This window comes from Catharus ustulatus, chromosome 4 (genome assembly GCF_009819885.2).
Source record: "Catharus ustulatus isolate bCatUst1 chromosome 4, bCatUst1.pri.v2, whole genome shotgun sequence".
NCBI classification, from domain to species: domain Eukaryota; kingdom Metazoa; phylum Chordata; class Aves; order Passeriformes; family Turdidae; genus Catharus; species Catharus ustulatus.
This window is the reverse complement of record NC_046224.1, coordinates 17,284,975-17,311,951: the sequence shown is the minus strand read 5'-3', so window position 1 is coordinate 17,311,951 and position 26,977 is coordinate 17,284,975. Positions and strand designations below refer to the sequence as shown.

The window sequence follows — 26,977 nt, the reverse complement described above, 5'->3', positions numbered from 1 at the left end:
GTTGAAAGAAAAGTGTTCAGAGAAAAGAACAAATAAGGTCTTATTCTTGAAACACCTCATGAGGATATGTACACACGCACAAAATTATGAGCACCACAGGAAAAGTGAGCCATTGCTTACAAGAGACAATAAAAGAACAAAGGACTTAATGCAATATTTATTGACACAACAAACTCTGAAGACTTTAAAGAGACAACCAAGTGGCTGAAGGCCTAGCAGAGGATGCAGTGTCTTTACAGTAAGTTGTTTGAAAGTACCAGTGTCAAGAAAGTACTGCTAAATTCTTGCTGCCCTCATTAGTTTCCTTCTCTCCAGCACAACAGGAGAGATGTCATCTTCTAACTTTGCCTTCTGAGGCAATGCAATATGACCATTACTGGACACCCTTCAATCCTCACCAATAAGGCATCTGTGAACTTAGTTGTAAACTCCTGACAAGATCATTAGTCAGTAGTGTGACGGGGCAGAAGGATGAATAATAACAGATTTTAGTACTAAATTGATTATTATGGCGTTATCAGCAAGCAAACTGCTTACTCTGAAGCAGATGTGGGATGCCACTCCTCTCTCATTATGGCAGAACTGCAAATAGTTTTCTGTTAAATTACCTATTTCTCCATATCAGGTATTTAGTATCACATCTTCTATTTTACCCATCCTGACATTGAGCATACTTCTGTCTTCGCAACTCTAAACACGTCCACTCACCCTTTCTCATAAAGCTCAGGATCTATCCATAATTTTTAAACCAAAAAAATATACACATATCAATAGAGCATACACTGAGGATAAAAACAGGTCAAGAAGATGAATGTCTATGAAAACATTATCTTTACTGTTCTTGTCCTACTACACAAGCAATGAGGAACAGATTTATCCATATTTTAATTCACATTATATTTAGAAATATGATTAACTACTTTACAAGAAAAGAAGGGTACCCTAGTCTACCCAAGATAAATGGGAGAGAAAAGTAGCTGAAGAAGCCTCTGCAGAACAGTTACGTGCAAGAGAAAAGGTTTCCTCATCAAAATGTCGAAGATACTTTATCATTGAACACAAAAAAAGAAATGCAATTAAAAGTCCTACAACAATTTGGATGTCAAGTAACTCTGGATGGCAGGGTTATTTATCTTGTGTTTTAGGTGATGGCTGGTATTTCCAAGTTCTTTTTGTAAGAGGATGAATAACCGATGAATATCTGTTAATGGGTTTCTGAGAAAAGTGCTGAAGATTGAGGAATTGAGCAACATGACCAAGTCAACTCGTTAACTAATGTCTTCCTTTAGGAGTTTAATTAATCAATCTGATTAAAGCATTCATTTTTGGTAAAAACAAACACTATTTCTCTTATACTAAAAAATTAAAAAGCAGGTCAGAGGAAAGCGAAAGTAAGGGTACATTCAGAAATATATAGCAATATTAACTTCTCCTGTTTCACCTTCCTAATTCAGGTTCTACCATCCCTCACAAATATGAGAACAAAATGGTCTTCTGTTTCTATCTTCAGGAGAATCTATACCTGTTCTTTTTATTTCAGCTAAATTCAGAGCTAATTACAGCTTTTACTCACTTGGAAAGGCATGCTATTACCACTGCAATTATTCAGTTCCTCTGTATTGCCTTTTGATTCACCTCATTAGCCAACCTCTAATTTTACTTAACCAGGCCACTATGTTTAGCTTCTTGTCCTTGACTCCACCCTCTCCTCTTTCTATATGTCCCTCTATGTCTTCTTCCTTTCTTCTACACTCCTGCTTCTTTTTATAAATCCAGCATACAACAACACTACTAAAATAACAAAAGAAAAAGAAAAAACAACCAACCAACCAAAAACCGACAAAAACAAAGCAAACCCCAAAAATTAAACATCATGAAAATACCCCAGTCTAGAGTAATATCCTAAAAATAATATAGGTACATATATAAACAGCAAAAAAAAAGTTTTTTTCAAAAATTTTGTTAAAATGCTGATAGGACTTCCTCTACTCTGTGTTGACTTCCTCTGGCCCTTCACTCTTCCTTCTCTTACATGTGCTTGTCTGCACTCCCACACTTCTCAGGGTCTTTTCCATGGTTGTATCCTGTTCACACCCTTTCGCTTCAGAATCTTTCTATAACAATGGATCTACCAGCTCTCAGCACAACTTTATTCCTCTACACCCTACAGAAATTAACAAAATGGAACGATCATGGGACAAGACTTTGGTCTCATATTTTCTCCAGTAAGTTTTGGCACTTTCCCCATTTTATTTCTATTTAATTTTCCAGGAAGGGAATTAACTCTTATTTTGAGTTTTTAAAGCATGCAGCACAGTAAAGGATGGTGATTATCCTTGCACACTACCATGACAGCCATGAGAAACAACAACAAGAATCTTGCCAATCATCTTTTATAGATGCATCATTTTTCTTTCTAATCGTAATAATTTTAATTGGCCTAAAAAGTCAAAGTCTTTGACACGAGCCCGATCTCATTTTGCTACAGAGGATGTGATATACTCTTGGTGATGAAAGAATATAACAATGGTAAAGTAAGTTATGAACACATCATTATTCTTCCTAAAATGCCTCAAAAAAACCATTATAAATAGGATATTGAACAATCTCAGAGACTTTTTTATTTCAGTAAGGATATGGAAAGTGTTATTTTCTTTTTATGTTAATGAATCCAGCAGCAACAGCCAATTTTCAGAAAAGATCTTTATTCATGATTATATCTGCAACTCTACTACTGAATGTCTACCAGAAAATGGTAACTATGCAATCAATACCTGAAACAGGTATCAGTACTGCCCTACTGACATCAGTGATTAAATACTTTGGTACATAAAGAATCTTTAAAAAAATATGTAAAGACCAAACCCACAAAAATTTTGTTTCCCTAGATACTGATAATCTTACAGAAAACAAGAAAGGCCTTCAGAGGTAGTTATGCCTTATTTTTCTCAAAATCTCTATGACTATTCTTAATGCAGCTCTTATAAGCTACTGGTTATCTCTCCTTACTCAGCCGCTGTGCCTCTGCAGCATAATGAAATTCTGGTGTGATGATAGCACATTCTATTAATGAAAGTATTATGGACACAGATGGCTATCAAGGCTGCAGATTGCTGAACACCCAGACCATAGATGATTTTCTAGCTGATATCATACAGTATTTAGAGTCAACAAATCTGGGACACAAATAACTTTGTAGAAAGCATACTCTAGTACTCAGTGGAAGCTTTTTCTGTTCAAATCAGGGCATGCAAAGGATATGGAAAAAAGAGGGAGAGGGTAAGGAGAGGGAAAAGAGTGCCTACATTATTTCCATTCTCATGAATAAATATTTTTTTCAATTGGAAAAATCTTTTGAAAACCATTTAAGTGGATTCAGATTTACATCTGGAAAGGAAAAAGTAAATGACTTTAAAAAAATCTGCTAACAATCCAACCGTTAAATATATTTGAGCATACTTACTGATATTCTCAACATTTTCTCAAACATCACTTTCACAGACATCACAAGAAAATTACACTGCTTTAATTTCAATCTTTACCTCTTTCTTTTTCTTTATGCTTATCACATGTATATATAGACTCTGATGAATTTTCATAATTGATAGCCTGTGCATATTGTGTTATCATACACAACTTTTCTATAATTTTTCATTTACATTCAAATATCTTATTCCGCTGTTTTTCAGTACAGAAAATCTTGACATTTTATGTTATGGGAAAATAAAAAGCAACATGTTATACATGAAAAATACTATATGGAGGCACAGTATTTTAGTAACTGAAAATTTGAATCTTGAATATTGTGCAAATTAACATTTAAGTGAAGTTCCATAATTTTGAAGAAGACTCCAAAACTACGTTGAAACTAATGTTGAATGTTGAAAGTAACAGCGGCACTCTAATAGGATGTCACACCTCTAAATCTCATCATATTATGATATGAGTTCAAAGATCAAAGGAACACTATTTTTCATTGTTTTTATAGGCATACTCAATGCAATAAAAATTAAAATAAAATAAATAGAACCAAGACTTTATTTTAACAGTCCACAATAAAATAAGGAAAATAAATTCAGAGTACAGAAAAAGTCCAATGCAAACCAAGAAGCAATTATTCTTTCTCATAAAATTTTCTATTCCAAATGAAATCCTGCAGTAGATTATTAGCAGACTACAGTGAAAAGTACACTATTTAAACCATTTGTTATATAAAATCCTAGAAAAAAGGAAACCATTTATACAAAGAATTTCAAATTACTCTTACATGAAACTGAGCATCTTCTTCAAATTTCTCTTACGGGAAACTTGTCGCTGCACTGATCCCATTATTTTTTTATTATATCTAGCTATCCAAAAGAGTACTGATCCGGTAAATTCAAATTCAAGGAAACAGGTTCATTAGCCTCAATAGCATTCTTAATTTGACTAAGAGGTTAAAGTATGTGAACCTTAAATTATAAGAATATCAAGATAGGAATCATGTCTCTCTGTCTGGGTAGGCTATTTTATTAATTCCATAATAGGATCTAGACTCATGCTCATGTTCCAGATATAGTCATCAACATCTGAAAGAGAAGCAAAACCTATTTCAAGTACAGAAACCTTTCCATAATCTTTATTTGCACGCAGAACACAATGTCATTTTAGAATTTCCTACACAAAGAACTGGCACCACTTAATTCATAATAAATTAGTTTAGCCATTGTAATAGATGGATGGGCTCTTACAATGGTTTAAACTTGACTTGAGTCCTCTGGCTTGTCCTGGATACTACTCTCATGGGTATAATCACAGCTTAGGACAATTACAATTGCTAGATAACTTTGTACAACAGTGAGGCTTTTAACTTGCAAAGTCATCCTTGACCAGAAAATATTGGAGCAGAAGCACTAAATGTTGGGAAAGAATTTTGTGGTTTTGCCTGTCAGCTTCTGAGTGATTTTCTATTTTCTATATATTTATAGATAAACTATACATATATATATAAGATATATAGTTATATGTATAAATAATATATATATGGTTATATACATAGCTATAAGATAGAGCTAAATATGACAAACACCATACAATTGCCAAAAAATAAATCTATGCTATGCACAGTACCTACAGAGCTGAAGGCAACATGTTACTCAGCATACGTACTTTGTTTACAGAAACATTAAACAAAGGGTTCTAAAGTGTGCAGAGGGATTCAAAATTAGCTGTTCTAAGGTTACCTTAAAGAACAAGAGGCAGGGTAAATTCTGTGAAAGGAGGGGCATGCACTGTTCCACATCACATCCCCTGAGCCTCTTGCCCAGTTCAGAATGACCATCAGCCACTGGCACACCAGAGGCCCCACTGGAGGGGACAGCCCCAGGAGACCAAAGAGTTGCAGAAAGGTACACGTGGGCAAGGCCCAGCATTTGGATTTTACACTAGCTATAATTGCACTGAAATTCAAGTGGTGATTATTAATCTTTGTCACTCCCATCCTCCTCTCTGTTCTCCAAATTTCCTCCTCTCAAAATCTGGGTAACTGAAGTTGGATGGGTTAGCGGTTACTAAGTCAATGTCATGCAAAATGCTTTCTTTCAATTGAGTATTTGCTTTCAAATTTGCCAAGTACCCTTATTTTTGAAAGTTTAACAGTAAAAGTTTGTTGTGCAACCTCCTGAGAATGTCACGTTTCTCCTGTGCCCCTGCCTCGGGGTATAAAAAAAATGAAGATTCTTTAAGAAACTCAACGAGCAAGTCTAAGGCTTAACACCAACAAATACAGATAACACCATTCATATCACTGGTAAAGGAAGACAACGCTAACTCAGCACTTTTTAGTGTAGGATGGTGAAATCACGAAAAATAAAGTGTGATGTGACTTCAAATTAACAGAGGTCAGGTACTTAAAATATTCACACAGACCAAGATTTCCACTTCTGACATGTGACAAATGCAAAATTGCAAAACCCAGTTCATTAGCATAAGGAGTCTAAGAACTGCTCTTCAGGAAATCTGGTACTAAAAGCCCCGCAGTGTTTTCTATCATTGAAGTCCCACCAAGGTTTTTTAAACCCAAATGTCCTCCTGCCCCAAGATTGTGAGGCAGCTTATCTGCCTGCTGCCCACCACTTCAACAAGGAGCTTCTAACATTCACATAGTAATTACTAAGCAGGCTGCCTGAATTTGAAAATATAGAATCTATACAAAAATACAGATTCAAAGAGACAGACATCTGTGGGAGTTTCTGAACTTCTCTGAGATGAAATGCATAGAGAAAAACCTTGATATTATCAGCTAAAACATGATATGTTCCCGATCCAGTTTCACAAAGTCAGATCACAATAAAATTGGGTTCCAGGCACTTTGTGGATAGTATGATTTGTCTTCTGAAGGAAGATTAAACTTCAGCTGGGAACAAATTGCTCTTCAGACACGCAACAGGTCCTTCTAGAGAGGTCCCATCAGGTATCACCCCACATAAACACAATAAACCAGGAGGAGCCCATGTCAGTGTGCATGGCCACATGACACTGATTCTTTTATTCCTGGTTCATTTATATTTTGGCCAGGGCTATGCTGGGACCTACACTCAGCACTGCAGACTTCTTTTCCATGTTCCAAGGCTGGCATTTCCCTTGGCTTTATATTTATATATAATAATTAGACTTCCAAAACTTACATCAAAATTCTGATTAAAGGCTGTTAAAGCAAGAGTGTCAATATTGCATCTAGGGAAACTACTTACTTTTAAAAAGCTGCTCAGAATTCCTCAATATTCTTAGCAAGCCCTCAATTTTTTACCCTTAACAAAATTAAGATTTCAGTAATACATGCAAAGCTGAAGAAATTTAGAACATGCTTGCTGCTCTGGGCATAAGACACCTATCCTTTTCTTGAATTATTTTAATCTGCATTACATGTACCCCAGACAGTAAGCTTTAAATATACAATTAAAAAAAAAAAAAAAAAAAAAAAAAATAAAAAAAAAAAAAAAAAAAAAAAAATAAAAAAAAAAAATAAAAACGAACCAACCAAAAAACTAATTAAAAAACCCAACAACAACAAAAAACCACTATTATTCTCAATATCAGGACTGAGTCTTCCAATTTTTTAGGGAGTTACATGATATAATTGGAGCAAAAACAGGTGATTGTTTCTATTGGCTGTTGTTATTGTAATACCGCTAATAGTGCACCAAAAAATTCCAGTACAACTGAATAAAAAAAAAACAACCAAAAAAAACCAAAACACTAATACACCTTTCCTTCTTAAAAAAATAAAAAATCAAACTCCAAATCAGTTCTAATTTTTTTATCTGAAACACTACTTTTTTTTTTTCCTATCCCAAATAAGAATTTATTTGTCCGTTGTGACATACAGTCTAGACTGGTACATCTTACTTCATATTCTGTTGGGGCTGAACCTTGCCCTCTCAAAAGGAATGACCAAGGGTGGAAGTTCTCTGTGTCTGCTTTTCTCAGAAGGATGCTAGATGTACCCCTGAAACTCTCAAAAGACATACTTTGAAACAAGTGGATAGAAATTCTACTTTTCCACTTCCACCTCATCTGAGAGTACAAAGAAGCTGTGAGGGCTTTCCTCCTTATCCTACTCCCTGTAATCTGGATAATTAACAAAAAGAAGCAGCTACATATCCTTATTGCCTTGTAGCACCAATGGTGTCTATCATTAGACTACTGGTTTATGAAGTACCTTGCGTGTCTGTGACACTGTAAAATAACACAACAGCAAAGCATAAGCAAAACAAGTTAGAGAAATAAAAAATAAAGTCATATTACAGTTTATTTCTGATATGAAAATGTCAGTTTTTATGAGACAAATATTTTTTCTTCTTCCAATATGACCTCATCCCATAACTGCAGGGGAAGCACAACTCCTTTGTATCACCATAAATATGTAGCTTTCTAAGGTTCTGCCTTCAGTAAAGATATTTTCCCTGAATCAGCACTGTGCAGAGTATTCTGAAGAGATATACAAAAACGCCTAGCACTAGCTACTCTGTCTCAGGTGCTGGGTATAGTAGTGTTATTAATGTTGTCACTAATTTAGCAATCAATTTTAAAATTTTCTAGGACTCTTCTGACACATCATCTATCATCACAGATATTAAACCTAAGTTAAGTTAAAAATAAAGTGGTACATACCTTTAAAATGCCATTTCTAACTATGTTATAGCCTTTATTGATTCACTTTTATTAAATACTATTTTTTTTGTTGTTGATAGCTCTTTATGCTTAATGGGATTACTGGTGGGGGGAAATATTCTTTGACCATGCTACTTCCATACAGTGTCTGAAATGTCATTTAGCTATAGTTATGCCTCACCCATTGATGGCATGGCCATTTACAAAGGTTCACCTCTATATTCTCTTATACTCACTGGAGACAAACATGTTGCCTGACAGAAGCCCACATTCACACATGAATAAATTTGAAAGTTTCTCATTTCCCACTCTTCTGGGGATAACTGGAAGGTAGGATGAAAACCAGAAGGGGTAATAGAAGCATGTCACATTTTTTTCTTTAAACTGCCTCTAATCAGTGAAGACAGTGGCTTTTCCAGAAGGCAATCTGAGCAGCCGATGGCCTGAAATGTTTACACATATTACATTCAAGCAGAAAACCTATCTGCTAGTCATCCTATGTTCTCCTTAATGCCATAAAAAGAAAAAGAGAGAAACTTTCAGAAGTGATTCCAATATTGGCACTACATGATCTCAGCCCCCTGTCTGCAGAGGGAGATGTAGAGGGTGCCTAGAGTGACCAAACTCCTGAATTTAGGAATGTCATGTTGACCTATTGCCTGAAGTTAGGTAATGAATCAGATTGCAATCAGACTGCTGTGGTTGTTGATAGTGCCCTGTCGCAAGATATCAAGCACAGAGAACTCTACCCAGTGATTCAGTGCATGTTTATGCTAATGCATAATATGTTCTCTAGTTATTTTGTCCAGTTCAATTTAAAATGTCTGTAGTAATTAGGCTTCTAGTCACTTCCTCAGAAAATAGTTCCACAATCTAATGTCACATAACCTCTAACCATTTTTCTGTGCTGAAACTGCCATCAGAGCACATAGATGAAAGAGGATTAGACTACATGGGTGACTGCATAGGAATGTCAAAGAAGTAAAGGAAACGAAGCTGTTAGCACTGATGAACTAATGCATCCAATCAAACACCAGGAGGCTGAAGGTGTTGTCTTTCAGATGAAATGTGAAAGCAAGGCACTAAGCATTAGAGGCAATTAAAGTTCTCTCAGCACTCTTTGCACAGTATCAGAGCTAACCCCTGGTTCCTGGCCACCTTCCAAATCACATAATTCTGCTTTCCTAAATATTTCCCTGCCTTATAATTTAAAAAAGCAGCCATCTCTTGACTTGAAATAGTATATTGATGCCAGGTTTAACCTCAAAGTAGGATGTTTATAAGTGAAAAGTATTTCCAGGTCTTTGTTATAGGTAAAAAAAGTATTTTATTTTCAATGGCATTTTATTTGCTCTTATCCTGGCATTATTTCCCTTACCACCAACCTATACTGTGCCTCACTTGTAAGCTGTGGTCAGTATTCACTCCCTGCTACTTGACTGCAATGAATGAACTGTTATGTGTAAAAGATCAGCATTCATGCAAAATCCTGGTCTGCATCTTTATGTCAGGTCCAGTCATAGAATCATTGAATATCTCAAGCTGGAAGGGACCCATAAGGATCATCAAGTCCAGTCCCTGCTCCTCTCAGGACTAACTGAGAGAAAACCATATGACCAAGGACCAAGTATGCTTCATATGGATCACACCTCTAACATTAAAAAGAAAAGAAATGTAGTTACAGTGAGTGATTCCCCTCTGAGGGGAACAGAGGGGCCCCTGCTGCCTCCCTGGGGCCAGGGTATGGGATATTACCAAGAGACTCTCTGGGCTGATCCAGACTTCTGATTATTACCCTCTGCTGATGCTCCAGGCTGGCAGTGATGAGAGTGGAGAGAGGAGCATCAGGGCAATTAAAAAGGACTTTATGGCTCTGGGTCAAGTGATTGATAGGGCAGGAGCACATGTAGTGTTCTGCTCAGTCCCTTTGGTGGCAGACAAAAAGAGGTGAAAGGACTAGGAGAGTCAATGACCCTTGGCTCAAGGGTTGGTGTCATCAGCAGAATTTTGGGTTCTTTGATCATGGGGCAACTTTTCAGCACCTGGCCTGCTGGAACTGAATGGGCTCCATCTCTGTTAAGGGCAAAGGTTTGTAGGTCATGAGCTGGCAAAACTCATCGAGAGGACTTTAAACCAGGTTTGAAGGGGGAAGGGGATGCAGCTGGGCTGTCTGGAAGCAGGCCCAAGGGTGGTAAGCCCGAGTTAGGGGTGATACCCTGGCCATCCTGTAAGTTCTGCATGATGACACTCAGTACAAACTGTTCCATTACCTTACAGGTAGTGAGGTCAGGCTAACTGACCTATAGTTACCAGGCTCCTCCTTTCTGCCCTTTTTGTGAATAGGCATCACATTGACCAGGTTTTTTGCTTTTTTGGGGGATTTTTTTGTTTTTTTTGTTTTTTGTGCGATATTATTGAGACAAAAAATTTCACTCAACTTCTTTTTGGAATGTCACATATTTTCCTTAGTTTGGAGCTGAAAGAAAAGTAACTGGAATTAAACTTCCTGGGCATTTCCAAATGAAAAATGACCTGGAAGGTGGAAATTGTCAGACTGTGTCTGTACCATGAATAGGAAAGGGAAGCTCATGAGTAACACAAAAAAATTTACTTTTATATCAGTAACTAGGAAAATCTGAAGTTCTGATGGAATTCTGTAGAGGTAGTTGAAAGAAAACGAAGCCTGGTACGTGCTCTGGTGCATCTACAAGTACAGATACATTTGTGACTGTGGAGTTAGGATGAGGAAAGGAAAAACAGAATTATTATTTTTTCAAGCCTCATTGAAAAATAAGTTTCGTATGCATACTAGTTTTCCTTTAGAGACATTTCTTAAATGCAACAAAGTAAAATGTATAATAATTACAGTGAAGAAAGAATTGAAGTATCTGCAATAAAGGTATGATAAAATAACATAAATATTACAATAACAAACATATTAAATATTCTAAATGTAAAAGCAAAAATTCTCATTTCTTAAAGTAATTCCAGTTTTCTGTTCCTTTTTTTTGCTCCCTGCAATATGTCTAAGATTTGTTTGAATGATGAAGTTCTCCAGTTATTAAGCAGTTTTGTTTGAAGTGCATGCCCTAGGATTCTATTAATGATCTTTTCTGACCCCTAGACCTCCCAAGAGAGTCCCAGAGATAGTAAGAAGAGCAGGGAATTATTGATTGAAACTAATGTGGCTTCCTTGTAGATCCTGAGTGTCTGTGTTAAACAAAATCAATCAATGCCAACTGAAAAGCATGTTAATCATAATGTATGAACAACTTATATACACTAACATACTATAGAAACCAATATTGCTACAATGCTTGCAAAAGAAATTAAATATTACTAAAACTTTAAAAAGTGAAAAACAAACATAAAACCCAATCAAGCCATACTTTGATTTGCAACAAAAGTTGTCTGAACACTTTGAATTCAGTTACATGACCTACAACTGTGCAAATTTAAGATTTTTGAACATTGGGATTGCTCTCAGCATTTCTCATAGCAATTAGTGGACACAGAAGTAACTGGTACTCAAATCCAGAGCATAAGAATCTTCTAATTACAGAATTCAGGGAAGCAAATTAATGATTGCCATTCTCAGGCAAATAAACTAATTCTCTCATGCCACTTTTCCTCTCATCAACTGTTCCTCTTTTCTGAACAAAACTGTTGTTTATTTTTTTACTATAAATTTGTATTGGACATAAGTACTGGAATTATGAAACATTTAGAAGTTCTTCGCACACTTCTCAGGGTACTATCCTTGTATTCCAAGAAAGGCTTTGGAATTACAAATCTTATTTTCAGATTTATACAATGCTTGTGAAAGAAAACAAATCATAGGTACATCTGTACGTAAACTTTTATCAAAGACTTTACATCACTTCCTTTAAAACAAATTTAAATTAGCAAAGGTACTGTACAAAACCAAAGAATAAGTGCTATCTTCCAATCTCTCACTGGTTCCAGCTTAAAAACTGATGAAGCTTAACTGACACAGGGAAATTACACTGGTGATAAACCAGATGCTATGCTGAAATAAAATATCTTATCAAACTAATGCAACTGAGGTCATTGCTATGGAATTTGATCTCAAAAATGGGACTAGGGAACACCAGTTGCAAATAAAAATAATATAATGAAAAGTGCAGGCAAACCACTGTCATAATACCACAAACCCTACAATCATGAATAAAAATTACATCATAACCAAACATACCAAATATACATTATGCCTCTGTGGGTGTAGAAATGAAGCAATCAACGCTAAATCAAGCTTTAAATCAGGGTGAATACTGATGTCATTTTTTTAGAATACATTAGCAATCTGCCATAGCTAAAGACTGCTAGAAAAAAATACAAATTAAATCAACCCTCTCCATCACATGGAAATATTTCAAGAAAATGTCTGTTTTCCATGTACAGCTCAGACCGAGTTCTGAACACTATGTTTCCATTCCTAAGAATTCCAGTTTTATCTATCTGGCATTCACTGTGTTTCTTTACTTGGGAAAAGACCTTTGGTGATGCAGCACTGGAAAGCAGAGTGGATTTTGATAATCAACTCAGGACTTACTCTAAAAGCTATGTTGACAAGTACAATCTCACCCAAAGTTAGTAAGGTTTAAGAGCCCTGAAATTGTCTACTCCCTTTGCTGCAAGAATTGACACTTGCATTTCAAAGCTCCAGGAAATATACTGCACAATTGAATATATTCTATGGTACTTCTGCCCACTGACCCTTGTACAAATGGTAGCCAGGTACAACACAATGCATTTTAAGGCTGTAAAAATTAGCAGCTTTCATACTGAATTCTTAAACCACTCTCTTGCCAGAAGATGCAACAAAACTGTTAGCTAGTATTTGCTCACTATTGGGTTAGCAGGTCTCATTTACTATACCTGCTTCCTTCACATATGACTTTGCATTAAAGATCTAGGGTCTACCTTCACTTAAGAAATAATCTGTTAAAAATCAAGACTATATAAAGAATAAAATGAAAATAACTACTTTTTTGACTTTTTTTTTCTTTCTTTTTGCTGGCAAAAATGAAATGTGAAATAGCAGCTATATATTTAACTTACATCAACTATAATATAAAGAAAAAAATGCAAAAACATATTCTACATTCTATTTAAGAAAGATCATAGAAGGATTTATTTGTTTGTTTGAAAATTTGGATTATTTATTGTAAAAAAAAAAAAAAAAAAAAGCAAGCCAGCAATTCTGTTTGGTTGTATTCCTACACCAGCAGTTTTTGACAATATTGTAGAAAAAACCAGCTTTTCCCTCCATAATTTTATATAGTGTTCATGTCATGTTCAGAATACAACATTAGGAAGTTGTGTTTGAAAAAAATTTATTCTAGAGATGTGTACAAAAATATAGAAGAATTAAATGTTCATTCTTTAAACTATGAACCTGATAAATTCATAGATGGATACCTGTCAGTCAGTGGTCAATTTATCTGCCAGATTTACTTGCAAGCAGATTAGAGACAAGATGAAGTGCTTGTTTATTCTTTCCTATATAATTGTATTGATGATATGTAAAATTATTTTTTTTAAATTTCATTCATGACAAAAACCTACAGATCAAATGTTTGACTTTGGCCTCATTTTATCTGGAAACTTGATATACAGTTCTAGGGATTAATAGCCTTTTTGCACTCTGATGTAAAACATTCCCAACAGCGCTAAGGAAAATAAAGTAGCACGTCCTACATATCTTGTACTTACTCTTAGCAAAGGGCTCAGCATCCTAACTGTAAACTTTTCACAAAATTATGAAGAACCATGTTATTTTATCTTAATATGTCACAGAATCAAAGAATATCATCTTGGAAGGACACCTCAAGGATCATCTGGTCCAACCTGTTTAGGCAAAAATGCCAATCTAGACAAAATGGCCCAGCACCTGTTCAACTCAATCCTAAATGGACAATACCAGGGAATTCAGCAGTTCCCTGAGGTGTTTCGAAGGCTGATTTTTCTCATTTTGAAATATTATCATTTTGTGTCTAATTGGAATATCCCCAGGAGAAACTTGTACCCATTACCCCACATCTTTTCCATGTGGCTCCTTGTCAGCCTTAAAAAAATAATTATGGTATTTAGACACACAATTTAAAAGAAAGCTTTCTTTTCAACTGATGAACTTCCCAGTTAATACCAAATTAATTCAAAGCTTCCATATTTTGGAAACAAGCTAATGTAATAATTGAAAGGTGAGGTGCAGTCATGTCTTCTTAGTGACGTGTATATTCCAGCTAAGACACTCATAGGTTTATCAAGGCAAGGCAGACAAAAAGTGTGTAACAGAGAGTGATACATCTGACTTATCTCAGATGAGATAAATTACTCTGAGAAGGTGCCTTTTGCTCCTTATTGGGCATAAAGGAAAAGTGGAGTCACTAGCAGCTACCTTTGGATACCCAAATTACAGTGAATCAATCTAACCATAGGCCAAAACTGACTGAGGACAAATTACAGTAATTTCACGACTATAAGGCGCACCCATTTGACTAAAATTTTCCCCCAAACCCGGAAGTGCGCCTTATAGTCCGGTGCGTCTTATCTGATGTAAAAAGTTGTGACATTTGCCACCCTGGAAGTGTGAGCTGTGAGCTGTGGGGGGAGCCGGCAGTGCCATGGCAGCCGGCTGGAAGCGAGCCTGGGGACCCATGGCTGTCGGGCTGAATCGGGGCCTCGGCCAGCAACCGCGCAGGGGGAGCTGGGGGCGGAGCCTCGCTGCAAAAAAAAAAGTGCGCCCTATAGTCCGGTGTGCCTTATATGATCTACAAAGTTGCAAATTTTGCCGACTCCTGAGGGGTGCGCCTTATAGTCCGGTGCACCTTATGGTCATGAAATTACTGTATGTTTTGTTCCCATTAGCTGGTGCAAAAATCCTTTTCTCTTTCTTGGAACTTTGTTGTTTTAAAATAGGAAATATATGTTGAATATTTTAATTGGTAGTAAGCATTTTTTTCCTGAAGTTGCAACTATAAATGACAAAATAAAATCATTCCTTTCTTAAGCAATTACATATTATGGTCTTACAATAAAACATGAAAGGAGAACTACTGGATATAGTATTATATTATGAAAGAGACAGCTAAGAAACTATCTTACGGAGTACTAAAAACACTGAAAGAAAAATGCAAAAATAGAATGTGCATGATGTTCTATATTTAGCTTTGTGGGTTGGCTCTGAAATCTCCTTTTGAGCTGTCTTCTTTGATAATCATTGGTACAGCCAAATTCTGAGGCAACAGTAGGGTGTTCTCCACAATATTTTTATCTGAGGACTCAAGCCAGCTAGTATTCAAAGCTAATCCATGAATTTATTATAGTTATATACATAAACATTTTTTTTTAAATTTTGTTAATGAAGACTAGATCAAAACATATAATTTTACACCATCATTTTCCATATGTCTCCAATTTAATTTTTAATATTAATGCTTGCTAAAAGCCTTGCAAGGCAGACCTCTCTTGAAGACTCTTCCACTGTGAATGTAACAGGGAATTTCATTTATCTCAAAAATTATTTCAAAATGAAACATTTTCATACCTCCCTGTATGTAAGCAGTTTCCCCAGCTACATGCTATCAGTGCATCTGCAGTGAATCATACAGAATACCATTTTTAAGAGAGAATAAATACTGGACATGTGCTGTACATTCAGATACTGCATTCCAATTACAGCATCAGTGCTTTCTTCAACAGCGTTAAATATCACACAGGAGCAGTCATATTAGCCTCCCAGTGGCATAAGACCTTTGAGACTTGCTTGCTGCATTTTTAAAATATTTTAAGGAATAAAAAGTAGGGGGGAAAAAGGCCATTTCACTGCAGATTCTGTAATCACATGCAAAATACAACAGCACCATGCCTTTAACATTCAACTGCACATCAAGTTAAAACAAAAGTGAATTTTCCAATGGAAAAAAAAAATATATAATTGGAATATCTATACTATTAGTCAGTATTGCCCTTATGGTGAATTTCAATGCTATTGCCATTGTTAGCTGGGAAAACATGAAATTTTTTTCTATAGAGTTTTTTTTTGTTTTGTTTTGGGGTTTTTTTGTAATTTTTTTTTTTTTTTAAATGAGACACCGCTCTCGTGTTGGCAGAAACTGATTGAATAGATTTTTGCTTCTTACCATCAACACACGCTGGCCTTGCTCGTGTTGTACCGGCAATCTGTCCTTTTTTACATGCACAGCGAGCTGTTTGTCGGGCTATAGTCCTTCGGGGCTGACTGCTATCTCTGTCCAATGTAACAATCTCACATGTACCTGCAGCCAGCTGACCTGGAAAAAAACCAGCAACAGGTACCAGAGTCACTGAATGCACCACAGGCAATCTATTACTGCTGAACAGAGCCACGGCCCTAAGTCACAAACAAATGGGCAGCCAGCTGATGGATATAATAAAACTGAGAGGACATACAATTTTTCTTTGTGGTGGACATATGAAAACCCTGCAAACTGGTTCTGTCAGAAAATGATTATTGTTCTGCAAAAGACAGAGAGTTAAGGTTGCACAGGTTACTTTTACTTATGTTGGCTAAGTAAAGGAACAATCTTTTATGGCAATGAAATTTAAATGGTATGCTCTTTACATATTTTCAGAAAAGAAATTATAAAGTATATGGCAAATAAAAACTTCCCCAAATTGCCTTGAATACAGTGAAGTCTTAACCACTTTGTGTGTTCCTTTTGAAGAAAAAATCCTTTCAAAGCTTGCCCACATTTGCCAAACTGTCAGGCCTTTGGCTCTTGCTTCATCTAAACTGAAAGGTAATTAATTCCCTTCCTGACTCATATTTGATATAGCTGCAATTCTGCTATTTTCCTTTTTTTTTCTTTTACTAAATTTACGATGTAGCTGTCAAATGGCTTAAATGACACCACACCCTTAGCTCAGTAATTACTTTTTATTGACTTCTCCAATATAGGTAGCTTTTCCTAAATACTAAAGAAATCCACGCCACCTAATTCTGAATTTGGACTATGCTGTGAGAAGCAAACCAAAAAGTTAAAAAAAAAAAAAAAAAAAATTATGAAGAAGGTTAGTTTGAAGTTAATGTTATACTTTTAAAGCAATGCACTTCTTCTGGTACAACCAATAGTAGGCTAGTAGTATACCAAAATACCACCTTTTACAGTCAGGAAAGATGCATTATTGTATTTCAACGTGTAGAAAGATGGAAAAATACCAACTACCACTTTGTAGCATAATTTCTAGGATTTATAGTGCAGTAGTAAACATGTGCAACACTATTTGCAAATCACTAGCCCTCCATTTTGTTATTAAAAAAAAAAATGTTCAATGCTGTTTTTGAAAAAAAACCAGTTTAAATAATATTCACAGTAAATAATTTTTAAGCTCTTGAGATAAAAAGAGAGAAAAGTAATAATTATATAATAACATCAAAACTAAAAAAAAATCAAAGCAAACCAACCTGAGTTATATCTGAACAACCTTTAAGTCAAAGGTACAATGCTATTTTTCTATGCCCCCCTTCTTTTTTTTTTTTCTTCCAGAATACAAGTTTACCCAAGTAAATTGGGCACAGGTCTATTCTCAGAAGCAGTTAAGATGCTTTCTGTGTGGAACAGTAAACTATTGTAGACCGTCACCAGCATTGTGTCTTGTTCACTGCTAAGGAACCTAAATTTCATGTTTCTGTGACTATTACATTGCAGTGAATTATAAAATGGCCAAAAATAAAGATCTCAAGGATGGGTATGGTAGTAAAAACTCATGTAAATATATGACATATGTAAATAATATACATTAGGCACTTTTAAACACATATATTATATTCACAACAGTGAACATTATCACAACAGTGTTTAATGGATACTGGCAACTAGACCTAACTAGGCTTAAGAGCTATGGTCCGTCCTGTGTTTCTACTCTTTTCCACCAAGCCTGTTAATAAAAACTCTAGGATAAATATATTGATTAGAGGACTTTTATTCTATTATATGCTGCTTTTTTTCTTTGTTCATTCAAAAATACCAGATTAGAATGCAAAGGTTTAGCAAGAAAGAAAGTGGCACATAATTTTCTAGAAAAAGACAAGGGAGATCCAACTACACTCAAACATGTTGAACTAAAAAAAAGAAAAAATTTTTATTTTTTTTTCCCTGTTGCTAATATATTTCATTCTGGGTTGTAGATGTATTGCTCCTAAGGAATATAACTGTCTTGGCCAGTCATGAGAAAAAAAGATAATCAGAGGTGTATTTAGATCCTGATGCCTTAGGCCACAAAAAAGTGTAAATATGACACATGTAAGTGTATGGGTCTCCATACTCTCCACTATCCATGAGTCTTTATGCTATTATTTCTTTCATTAAAAGTCATGACAAGTTATACTATCTAGGCAAATAATTATATAAATTCCCATTTCAGAGGAAGGGAACCAAATTTACAGCATAGTGAAGGCAAATAATGACTTTACTGAGAGAATGAAAACAATGAAGCTCTATGTCTAACTAATTTGTGAAGGCAACGAGCTTTCCAGGGACTACAAGCAATGAGTATCAATAAGAACACCTAAGGTATTTTCTGCTTTTTGACCTGTACAATTTTAGTTTTGCTTTGGTTTTCAGAAATGATAATTTTTTTCCAGACATAGTGACCTTATTTTCTTTATGAATTTTGAAGGCTAGGATAGCTACAAGAGTAATTGTTGTACACAGATGTTTTGTCTGTTGTTTGCTTTTTTCTACAGCAGAAGAAAATTGTAAGTTATTGTAGAGCTACAGGAGCTCTTACATATATGACATAAATATTTTCTCCTGATTGTGTCACAGATTGCAAAGACTGCAAGCATATTGAGCACTGCAGCAGAGAGTACACCATTGTTACTTGGCTTTAGATGGCTGTAAAGCATAAAAAGTATAAGTTAAGGTTATGGAAGGCCATCTGCAGAGAGAGAGACATCTTAGTGTAAAACATGCCCTCTCTTTCATTAGGCAGAGGGTAAATCTACAGGAGTATCTCACTTGGATGACGTGTGCTACTTTGGCTTTTTAACAATTTAATCTAGAAACATAAGGTACAAAGTAATGGAACAAAATGAATATGCTTCTTGCAAGTACTGAATTGCTAAAATTAGGATAGCTTTCATTTTCAGGGAAGTTAACACAGTGACCTCTTTTGGAGATGTTAATGAGAAAAGGCTGTTCATCAGTGAGCCTCTGAACATGCTCCACTTCACTCCTAAACCCAGAGAAGAAATCTCAAGGCAGAAATGGCTGGAGTTGCACTGGAGCTTTTCCAGTCGAGAGATTAAGAGCCACAGTCCATGAACAATCATAAAGGGTCGACACTTTCATTGTATTTTCTTTATGTACTTGGAGGACACAAAGCAATTCACCACCCTCCAACCTAAACAAAACAATCTTGTTGGGAAAAAAAGACAAGCATCATTAAAGAATAGAGTTATTCTAGCCTTGACTAAAAGTTTTTTTCAAAGAAAATTTTGGATTTTACTATTTTATGAACCAATCATGAAGATTTTTTCAGAAGTACCATAAAACTGGAGCTTTCCAAGTTAATTAGCAGATATTTCTTTGTTGCTACTGTTATTATATACATTTTTTTTTTCATGTAAACATTTTTAACATTTATTTTCTAATTTTGATCCAATAATTAAGACCTCACTGGCAATTTATTTGATTTTGTCTTGTCACCATCCAATTCTTGAACAGAGGAAAGTTTCAGTTCTTTAATGCCAGTCGATCTTTTCCCACTGTCTCCCACCACAAATACAAATGCTTCTATATGGAATTATTTCAGAAAAAGAGAAAAACATGGGATTCTGAATTAAAAAATGCAAGTTGAAGTAAACAAGCAAACAAAAAATGCACAAATGCTAAAATTTTAAATAAAACAGGATGGCTTTATATACAGCACTTCTTTTGCTTTTTTTCTAAATGAAGTGCATTTTTGAGTAGTTCTCAAACTGCTCTTGTGAGACTTTCATGGAAGTGTATAGGAACCATGAATATAGGTACATTTAGCAAATGTGCAGGAAATATCTCAAGGCAAAAAAGAGCATATTTTTAAAAGATCTTTAGTGCTTTCATTCTTGAAATAAAATAATTTATTATTGAAAAGCTTAAAAGCAAATGGCATTTTTCACATTTATTACTAAAACTCTTCTGTCAACTATATGTCATTGTTGAAAGAAAAAATATTTTTAAAGATCTATATTTTCTGCAATAGTTAAAAGTCTGAAATAGTAGACATATTTGTATTACATGGAGGGTACTTGGAATAATATTTTAACTTTCTGTGGCTAAAAAGATTTCTGTTCTCCAATAGGAAATAAAAGTCTAAATAATCCACATTCACTACAGTAACCAAGTTAGAGATTTTTCTTAAATTTATGCTTATTGTAAAGCTGAAGGCTTTACCTAAAATTAATTTAAATAAATAAAATCAAATTATGAACTAATGAAATCTCTTGGCTACAATGAAAGTAAGTCTTGATCTAAATATATAGATTTTTCCAGGAGTTTAGATTTCATGCTGGTCCAGAAAACCTACTTGCAGGCTTATATTATAGTTTCAGTGAACAATTTTTCCATGCATCACCAATTTGATGCCTAGCAACACAAGCTCTTTTAGTTCAAAATGCATTAAGTTAGATGGTATTAAAATTCTTGGCTAGATTCAGATATGCTTTTGTCAGTGAACACAATGCAGGAGTTGTTTCAAAATCAGATCATAGGAGTACATTCAGTAGTTTTCTATTACAATACTGAAATCTTTCTGACAACAGAGCCATGCCAACTCCTGAGCAGAGCTGAGGATCAACAATTCCTACTGAAAGTACAGGCAACTGAAGTACTTAGTGTCACTCATTTTCTGCAGTTTGACATTAACCTGAGTAACAAATATTTAAAAATAATTAAATTTAAAATATAAAAAGCATGTGTTTAAGCAGAACTCAATTTTTGTCCTATATCCTTCCTCAAAGAAAATGTCCTGAAACAAGACCTCTTAAACTGAACATGATCCAATTCCAGACAGTCCAACTACCTTTTCTTTTTAAAATTTAGTTCATAATGAGGGAGCCTATGGCAAGGAATTGGTTTCCCTCAAAGAACCACACTCATGTTTAGGCTGCAATATTAAAATTTGTGGAGATTCAACCAGCATTAGATAACAATAACAGCTTCCACAAAGCTTATGAAAAAAAAATATTTGAAATAATGTAACAGACAGAATTGGCTCAGCCTATGGGGAAAAGTTTTCCAAATTAATCACAATTTGAGTATAACTATCAAATAAGAACAGAATTTAAATTGTTAACTTATGTGATACAAAGGCATCTCAATTTTTCAATAGAATATGTTCAAGGATATACACGATTTCCCTTTCCTCTTTTCAAAGTCAATGAAATGAAAAGCATTTGTTTCCAAGATGTTTCATATATAATTTAGGACCATACATCATTTTATTGAAACAAATGTTGTGTTTGTTTAAGTAATAAGACTACACTAAACAATTCTTCATGATAGTAGAGTTAGACAACCTGTTTAAAACAGTGTTTACCAGTTTTTCTTGAGGTTATAATTGTGTTGTCAGTAGAACGCAGGAATGATGTTACTGAAACAAAAACTAACTAATTTGGATAATCCTTATCTATTGGTGTAACCCACAGATGGTCAGTAGAGTAAAAAGAAGAACAATCTTTTAAAAGGTTTCCTTTGCATTTACTTCATTACACGTTCAGAGCTATATTTGAAGACACTCAACATTACAATGTGACCTTTGTAGCTTCTCAATCTTAAAAGGAGTGATTTTGAATTTTAGTAATATTAAAAAAGATTATGTGTCTTAAAAGGTGTGGCTTGAGTACCCATTTTATGAAGAAAAAAAAATCGCTGTAGAACTTAATTAGCTAAAATTTATGAATAATGAGAAAAAAATATGATTAATGCCTACTCCTTTAAATATTTAGTTTAAATATTTTTCAGAGTTCCACTGCAATGAAACAGTAATTTATGTCCCCCTAGTAATTACTAATCTTATTGCAATTTTCAGACTACCACTTAGCCATCTCAAGCACATAAACAGCACAGACATTAGGAGTATAGGAAAATAGTTTTCATCTCCTCCATTCTGAAATAAGCAGTAAATTTTAATTAAGATAGATCCCAGTCTTCTAAGTAGTTGCACAGGAAAGAAAATCAAGTCTGTGGAGATTCAAGATACATTCAGGGCCCATTTTGAGATTTCATTTTTTCCCAGATAAGAGTAATGCCCTAACTTATTGCACCTGATACTGCTATTGCATGTAATTGCTTAATGTTTTGTTGTATAATTAAGAATAATTTCCCCTATATCTAGCTATTAAAAACACAAGAGGAAGAAAAATAAATGTAAAACCAAACTGCAGTAAAAACAAACTGCAAGATTTCAGATTCCAAATGGAATTCTCGATCAGGTTTGGTACACAAAGGGGAATTCCAGACAAGGAAAAGCTCAAAAAGTCAAGGATACATGAATAAATGTGGAAACAAGTAACTTGTACATAGGAACCTAGTTCTAACTATTTTTTCCTCCTTTATTGATTTAAAACTTAATTCATACTATGTAGAAGTCACAAGGTGTTTGAGTCCATTTTCTTTAAGTAATTTCTGCCTCTGTGTAAGTTAGTGTGAACTGCAAATCTCAGCTCCAAAGGGTTACTTAATTGCTTCTGCAGATTTTGATTGGTTTCAGAAAGGAAATAACTGCAGAAATTCAGAACTGAACAAAGCTTTGCTTATTTGCATAAGTAAGGAAGTGGCTGTTATTCTATTACTTTCCTAAAAATATTTTAAAAATATTTTAAAAAAAAGGAAGAAAAAAGAAAAAAAAAAAAGGAAAATTCAATTTAAAAGAAAATAAAAGTAAGAAAAAAATCCTTCTATGTCTTTACCACCATCTACATGTAAAATAAACCTAGTCTGTTCATAAAACAAACAGAATAGCCATAGGGGAAAAATGCTGTTTGAGGGATGCTGATATTCCTCTTGAGAAAGACAGGAATAAAAAGCACAGGTTTGTCTAAAAAGCTACTGACATTTGTTGGAGCCAGAAGCTGTATGTCGGGAAGGAACAAGTCTGTTGTGTTAGCAAAATATGTCACTGCAGGGAGCATGAAATCAGTTTGAAAGAACATGCAGATAAAGTCACACTTCAGAAGCAGATATAATGTAGCCACGTAGGTAAACACTTCTTTTCAACTTCTCAGGCTTTCCTTTGTACTATCAAACCATTTTCTTAGGATTACCTGATTGTTATTCTAGAAGGACTTGACAACTGCTTACAAATGAACAACCTGTAAAAAGTCATCATACAAGTAGCCATCCTACTGGTATCAAGATATGCACTGCAAGATTCTGGGCTCAACAGCAGGTTTTGGGTAAAAATTGGTCCGGTAAGGGTCATGCAGGAAAGAACTAACATAATGAAATTTTGTTTTATTGAATCCTGTTAATATGTCCCAGTCTTTAAACTGCAGAAAAAAATAACCCTAAGCCTAATTGCCACTCACCAGGAACTAAGTTATATTCTATGCAAGAAGAACTGTGTCATTATTCTGTGCCTGTAGCAGGTTTCAGAACCTGAAGGCCAAAGTAGGCAGCTGAAGACAACAACTACCTAACACTATCCAGCCTTGTTAACATGCCATATGCTCACTCATACCTATGTATGAATAAAAAATTCAAATTATGAAAATTTTCTGTCATTTTTGTAGGACAAATTTGATCACATTAAGTAACCTACTGTCCTGTTAGTAGGTCCAAATGATTTTTTAAAATAAGGCTGTTTATTTTCACTACTCCCTGTAACTCTACTCTTCCTTTTTTGCAAAATACTACGACAAAAAACCCTAAAACATTTTCTTTCTAGTAAATGCATTGTAATGCAGTTGATTTTTTCAGTAATCTAGATGGCAGGCCTACCCTGAAGACACTAGATAGCAGACAAAATGTTCTAGTAGCTAGGGCAATTATTTTGCCATCTTTTTTGTTTACAGAAAAAGTCCATAAACATTCTCCATTTAAAATAAAGTCTCTGAAGACTTGGTTATGCTGCACTTACTGTGTTGTATAGATACAACAGCTCACACATAACCATGGGGAAATACAAACTTGTCTTGGTAGCAATGCAAAAGTAAACACAGGGAGGGAGAAAAAAAAAAAAAAAAGAAAAAAATGCTCTGAAAAAGAACAGTATCCATATCCAAGAAGGAAAAAAAAATTCAAAAATTTTGAATGCCTTACTATACCTGAAAAGAAATAGTCCCATTGAAAATATGTATGACATTAATTAGAAGTATTATGGATGAATCCAAATCAGTCTCATGTTAAGAATATTGGGCAGACAAAGGATCCTGAAACCCAACGCTCACCCAGGCAGAATTTGCATATCCTGTAGTGTGTCTGCAGTGACCATAAAAGGAGTTTATGGTGCATGTGTTCAACTAATCTGAATGCTAGCATGAGTGCTCAAATCAAGCACATCATCAGGACCAGAACAGAAAGCTAGCACCTGCTGCGTCTGATGTTTCTTCTTGCTTTGCTCTGACTTTCATCACTGCTGCCACAAGCAGTTCCTCCCCTCCCTGTTTGCAGCAGGGTGCAGGGAAGGCCCTGACGCAGGTGCTATGCTGTGCTGAACATGGCTGCATTCAGCACACGAGCCCCACTACTGCAGGTACAGCACCAAGGTCAGAGTTAAAAAGGCAGATATAGTATGCAAAATAAATATATCCTTTCTGTTAGACTAATACCAAACTTCAGCACCAGCCAGAAGAAGTGAACTTGACAGGCTCCTTAACTGATTAATTTGAGTGATGGCTTTCATTTTGAAGGTTTGTCTGGGAACAGAGTTTTACGCAAGTGTGACAGAGAAGCATGGGTATGCTGGCTATTATTCTCAGATGTTCTGCAGACTTGGAGGAGTGATTTTCTATCTGGGCCAGCTTCACTGCTGCATTTTCCATTTTTATCTGTTTTGCTCAAAATGACTTATGAAACAGGTGCATGCTGAAATGAAAAGTTTTCATGGATAAAATCCACGATTTTTATATCCTTATTTCTAGTCCTCCAAGAAGATAACCATTTATGGGATAAGATTCTCTTCTGCACAACTCAGAGGAGGGTGTCAGAAAAAGAGTTTTTAAGTTGCTCATGTATCCAAGGCTACCCAAAGAGAGAGCAGTGAACGAGGATGACTGTCATCCCACCCACCTTTACCAATCAGTAAAGGGCTCAAGATTAGAGACATATACAGTATCTCCTCCTGTGTCCCATTTATCAGAAACAATGCCCTCCATTCACACTAAGTGTTCAACCATTGCACACTCACAAGTCCATTATTTCAACTCTACTACATATAGAGGTCTTTTGCTTAAAATATGTCATGTATGTTCACACTAGTTGTAGAATTAATCTCAAGTTACTGAAAACCTGAAAACACTCTAACTGCACAAATTAATTTTCTGCTGGACTTAGTGGCTGCAAAATAAAACTAATAAATCTATCAACAGAAGCAAAAATTATGTGGTATGATACATGTTCTTATCATAGAAGACAATGTCAAAAAGACTTTATACACTGATGACCTTCTAAAAAACCTTAAATGAACCTTTTTTATTAATATTATTATTCCCTCTATAACAAGGTCCATCTTTTTATGTACTGCTTATCAGTTTTACTAGCTAATAAAAAAAGTTAAATTATGCCATCAATTTCCCAATGAATGCCTAATAAATAATACTTCCTTAGTTCAAGGTCCTTAACAAAAAGTAAAAAAAAAAATAAGGCCTGACACCATTTTGCTCAGCATTTGTATTAATTAAATTTGCTATTACTCCTGGTGTACCATCATGAAATATGTTTTCTAAGATGTAGAATAGACTGTAGTTAAGTTTTCTAAAAACAAGAAAAAAATATACTTGGGTAAACTTACACACATATACACATACAGATATTCACAGAAGGGTGTGTTCAAGATATGCAGAAGGCATTGCTTCTCATATTGGCCATAAGATACAAGCAATTTGCCGCAGTTCCTCACACAGTAATGTTATACTAATAACACAGAGTGCATCACTAAGTCTGCTCTTTATCAAACCATAGTCAATCAGTAAAGTCAGTATCTTTATTTTACAATATACAACTTTTAGTCCAACCCAGAGAAAAACTTCAAAGCAAAAACTACCTGTGTAAGAATTCCCACTTATTTCTAAGGGAATGCAAAAATAAAAAATGTCAGACCTGAGTCTGGTGGTGGCTATAACAACTTTGCATTGTTTGCTCTCATCCACCTGCTGGAACTTTAACACCACAATGCTGACTGTAGATGATGCCTCAGTGTTCTGACTGCATCTGGTGGATGAGACTACATTTTCCTCTTAAATTTGGGACTAAGTGCATCAGAAACCATTATAAACTATATTCCATCTTTCATCAGCTAAAACTCTGATCGAAAAAGCTGAGATGTGAGATTTGATCAGATGCATGGATCACACTGAAGTGGCACCGACCAGAATTTTCTGGAGTAGGTGACAAAAAGAAAGCTGCGAAAATAAAGAGCACGGAGTGTAACTAAATGCTGCTCCTCAAATGGAGGAAAAGCTGAAAGAAAACTATTAACATAATGGAGAAGCATTAACATTTTCTAACTTCCTATTGGTGAGTATATTTCAGCTGTTTAGATCAGTGATACTAATATTGTGCTCCTGTGGTAATGGTATATAAGCAGGAGAAAGTATAAAACTCACAGAGAGTAGAATGAT

The 26,977-nt window shown here is 35.0% G+C and overlaps 1 protein-coding gene across 10 annotated transcripts in view; it reads right to left on the bottom strand.

The window, feature by feature from the left end:
• TAFA5 (TAFA chemokine like family member 5) overlaps positions 1-26,977 on the bottom strand; it is a 399,141-nt gene that overhangs the window by 154,674 nt on the left and 217,490 nt on the right. For all 10 annotated transcript variants that reach the window (XR_006162971.1, XR_006162972.1, XR_006162974.1 and 7 more), the window contains one exon: positions 16,317-16,466. Coding sequence is in view for 1 of the 10 variants with exons in the window: in XM_033058662.2 (XP_032914553.1) it covers positions 16,317-16,466 (150 nt within the window). In the remaining 9 variants the exon portion in view is untranslated. The remainder of the gene's footprint in view (positions 1-16,316; positions 16,467-26,977) is intronic.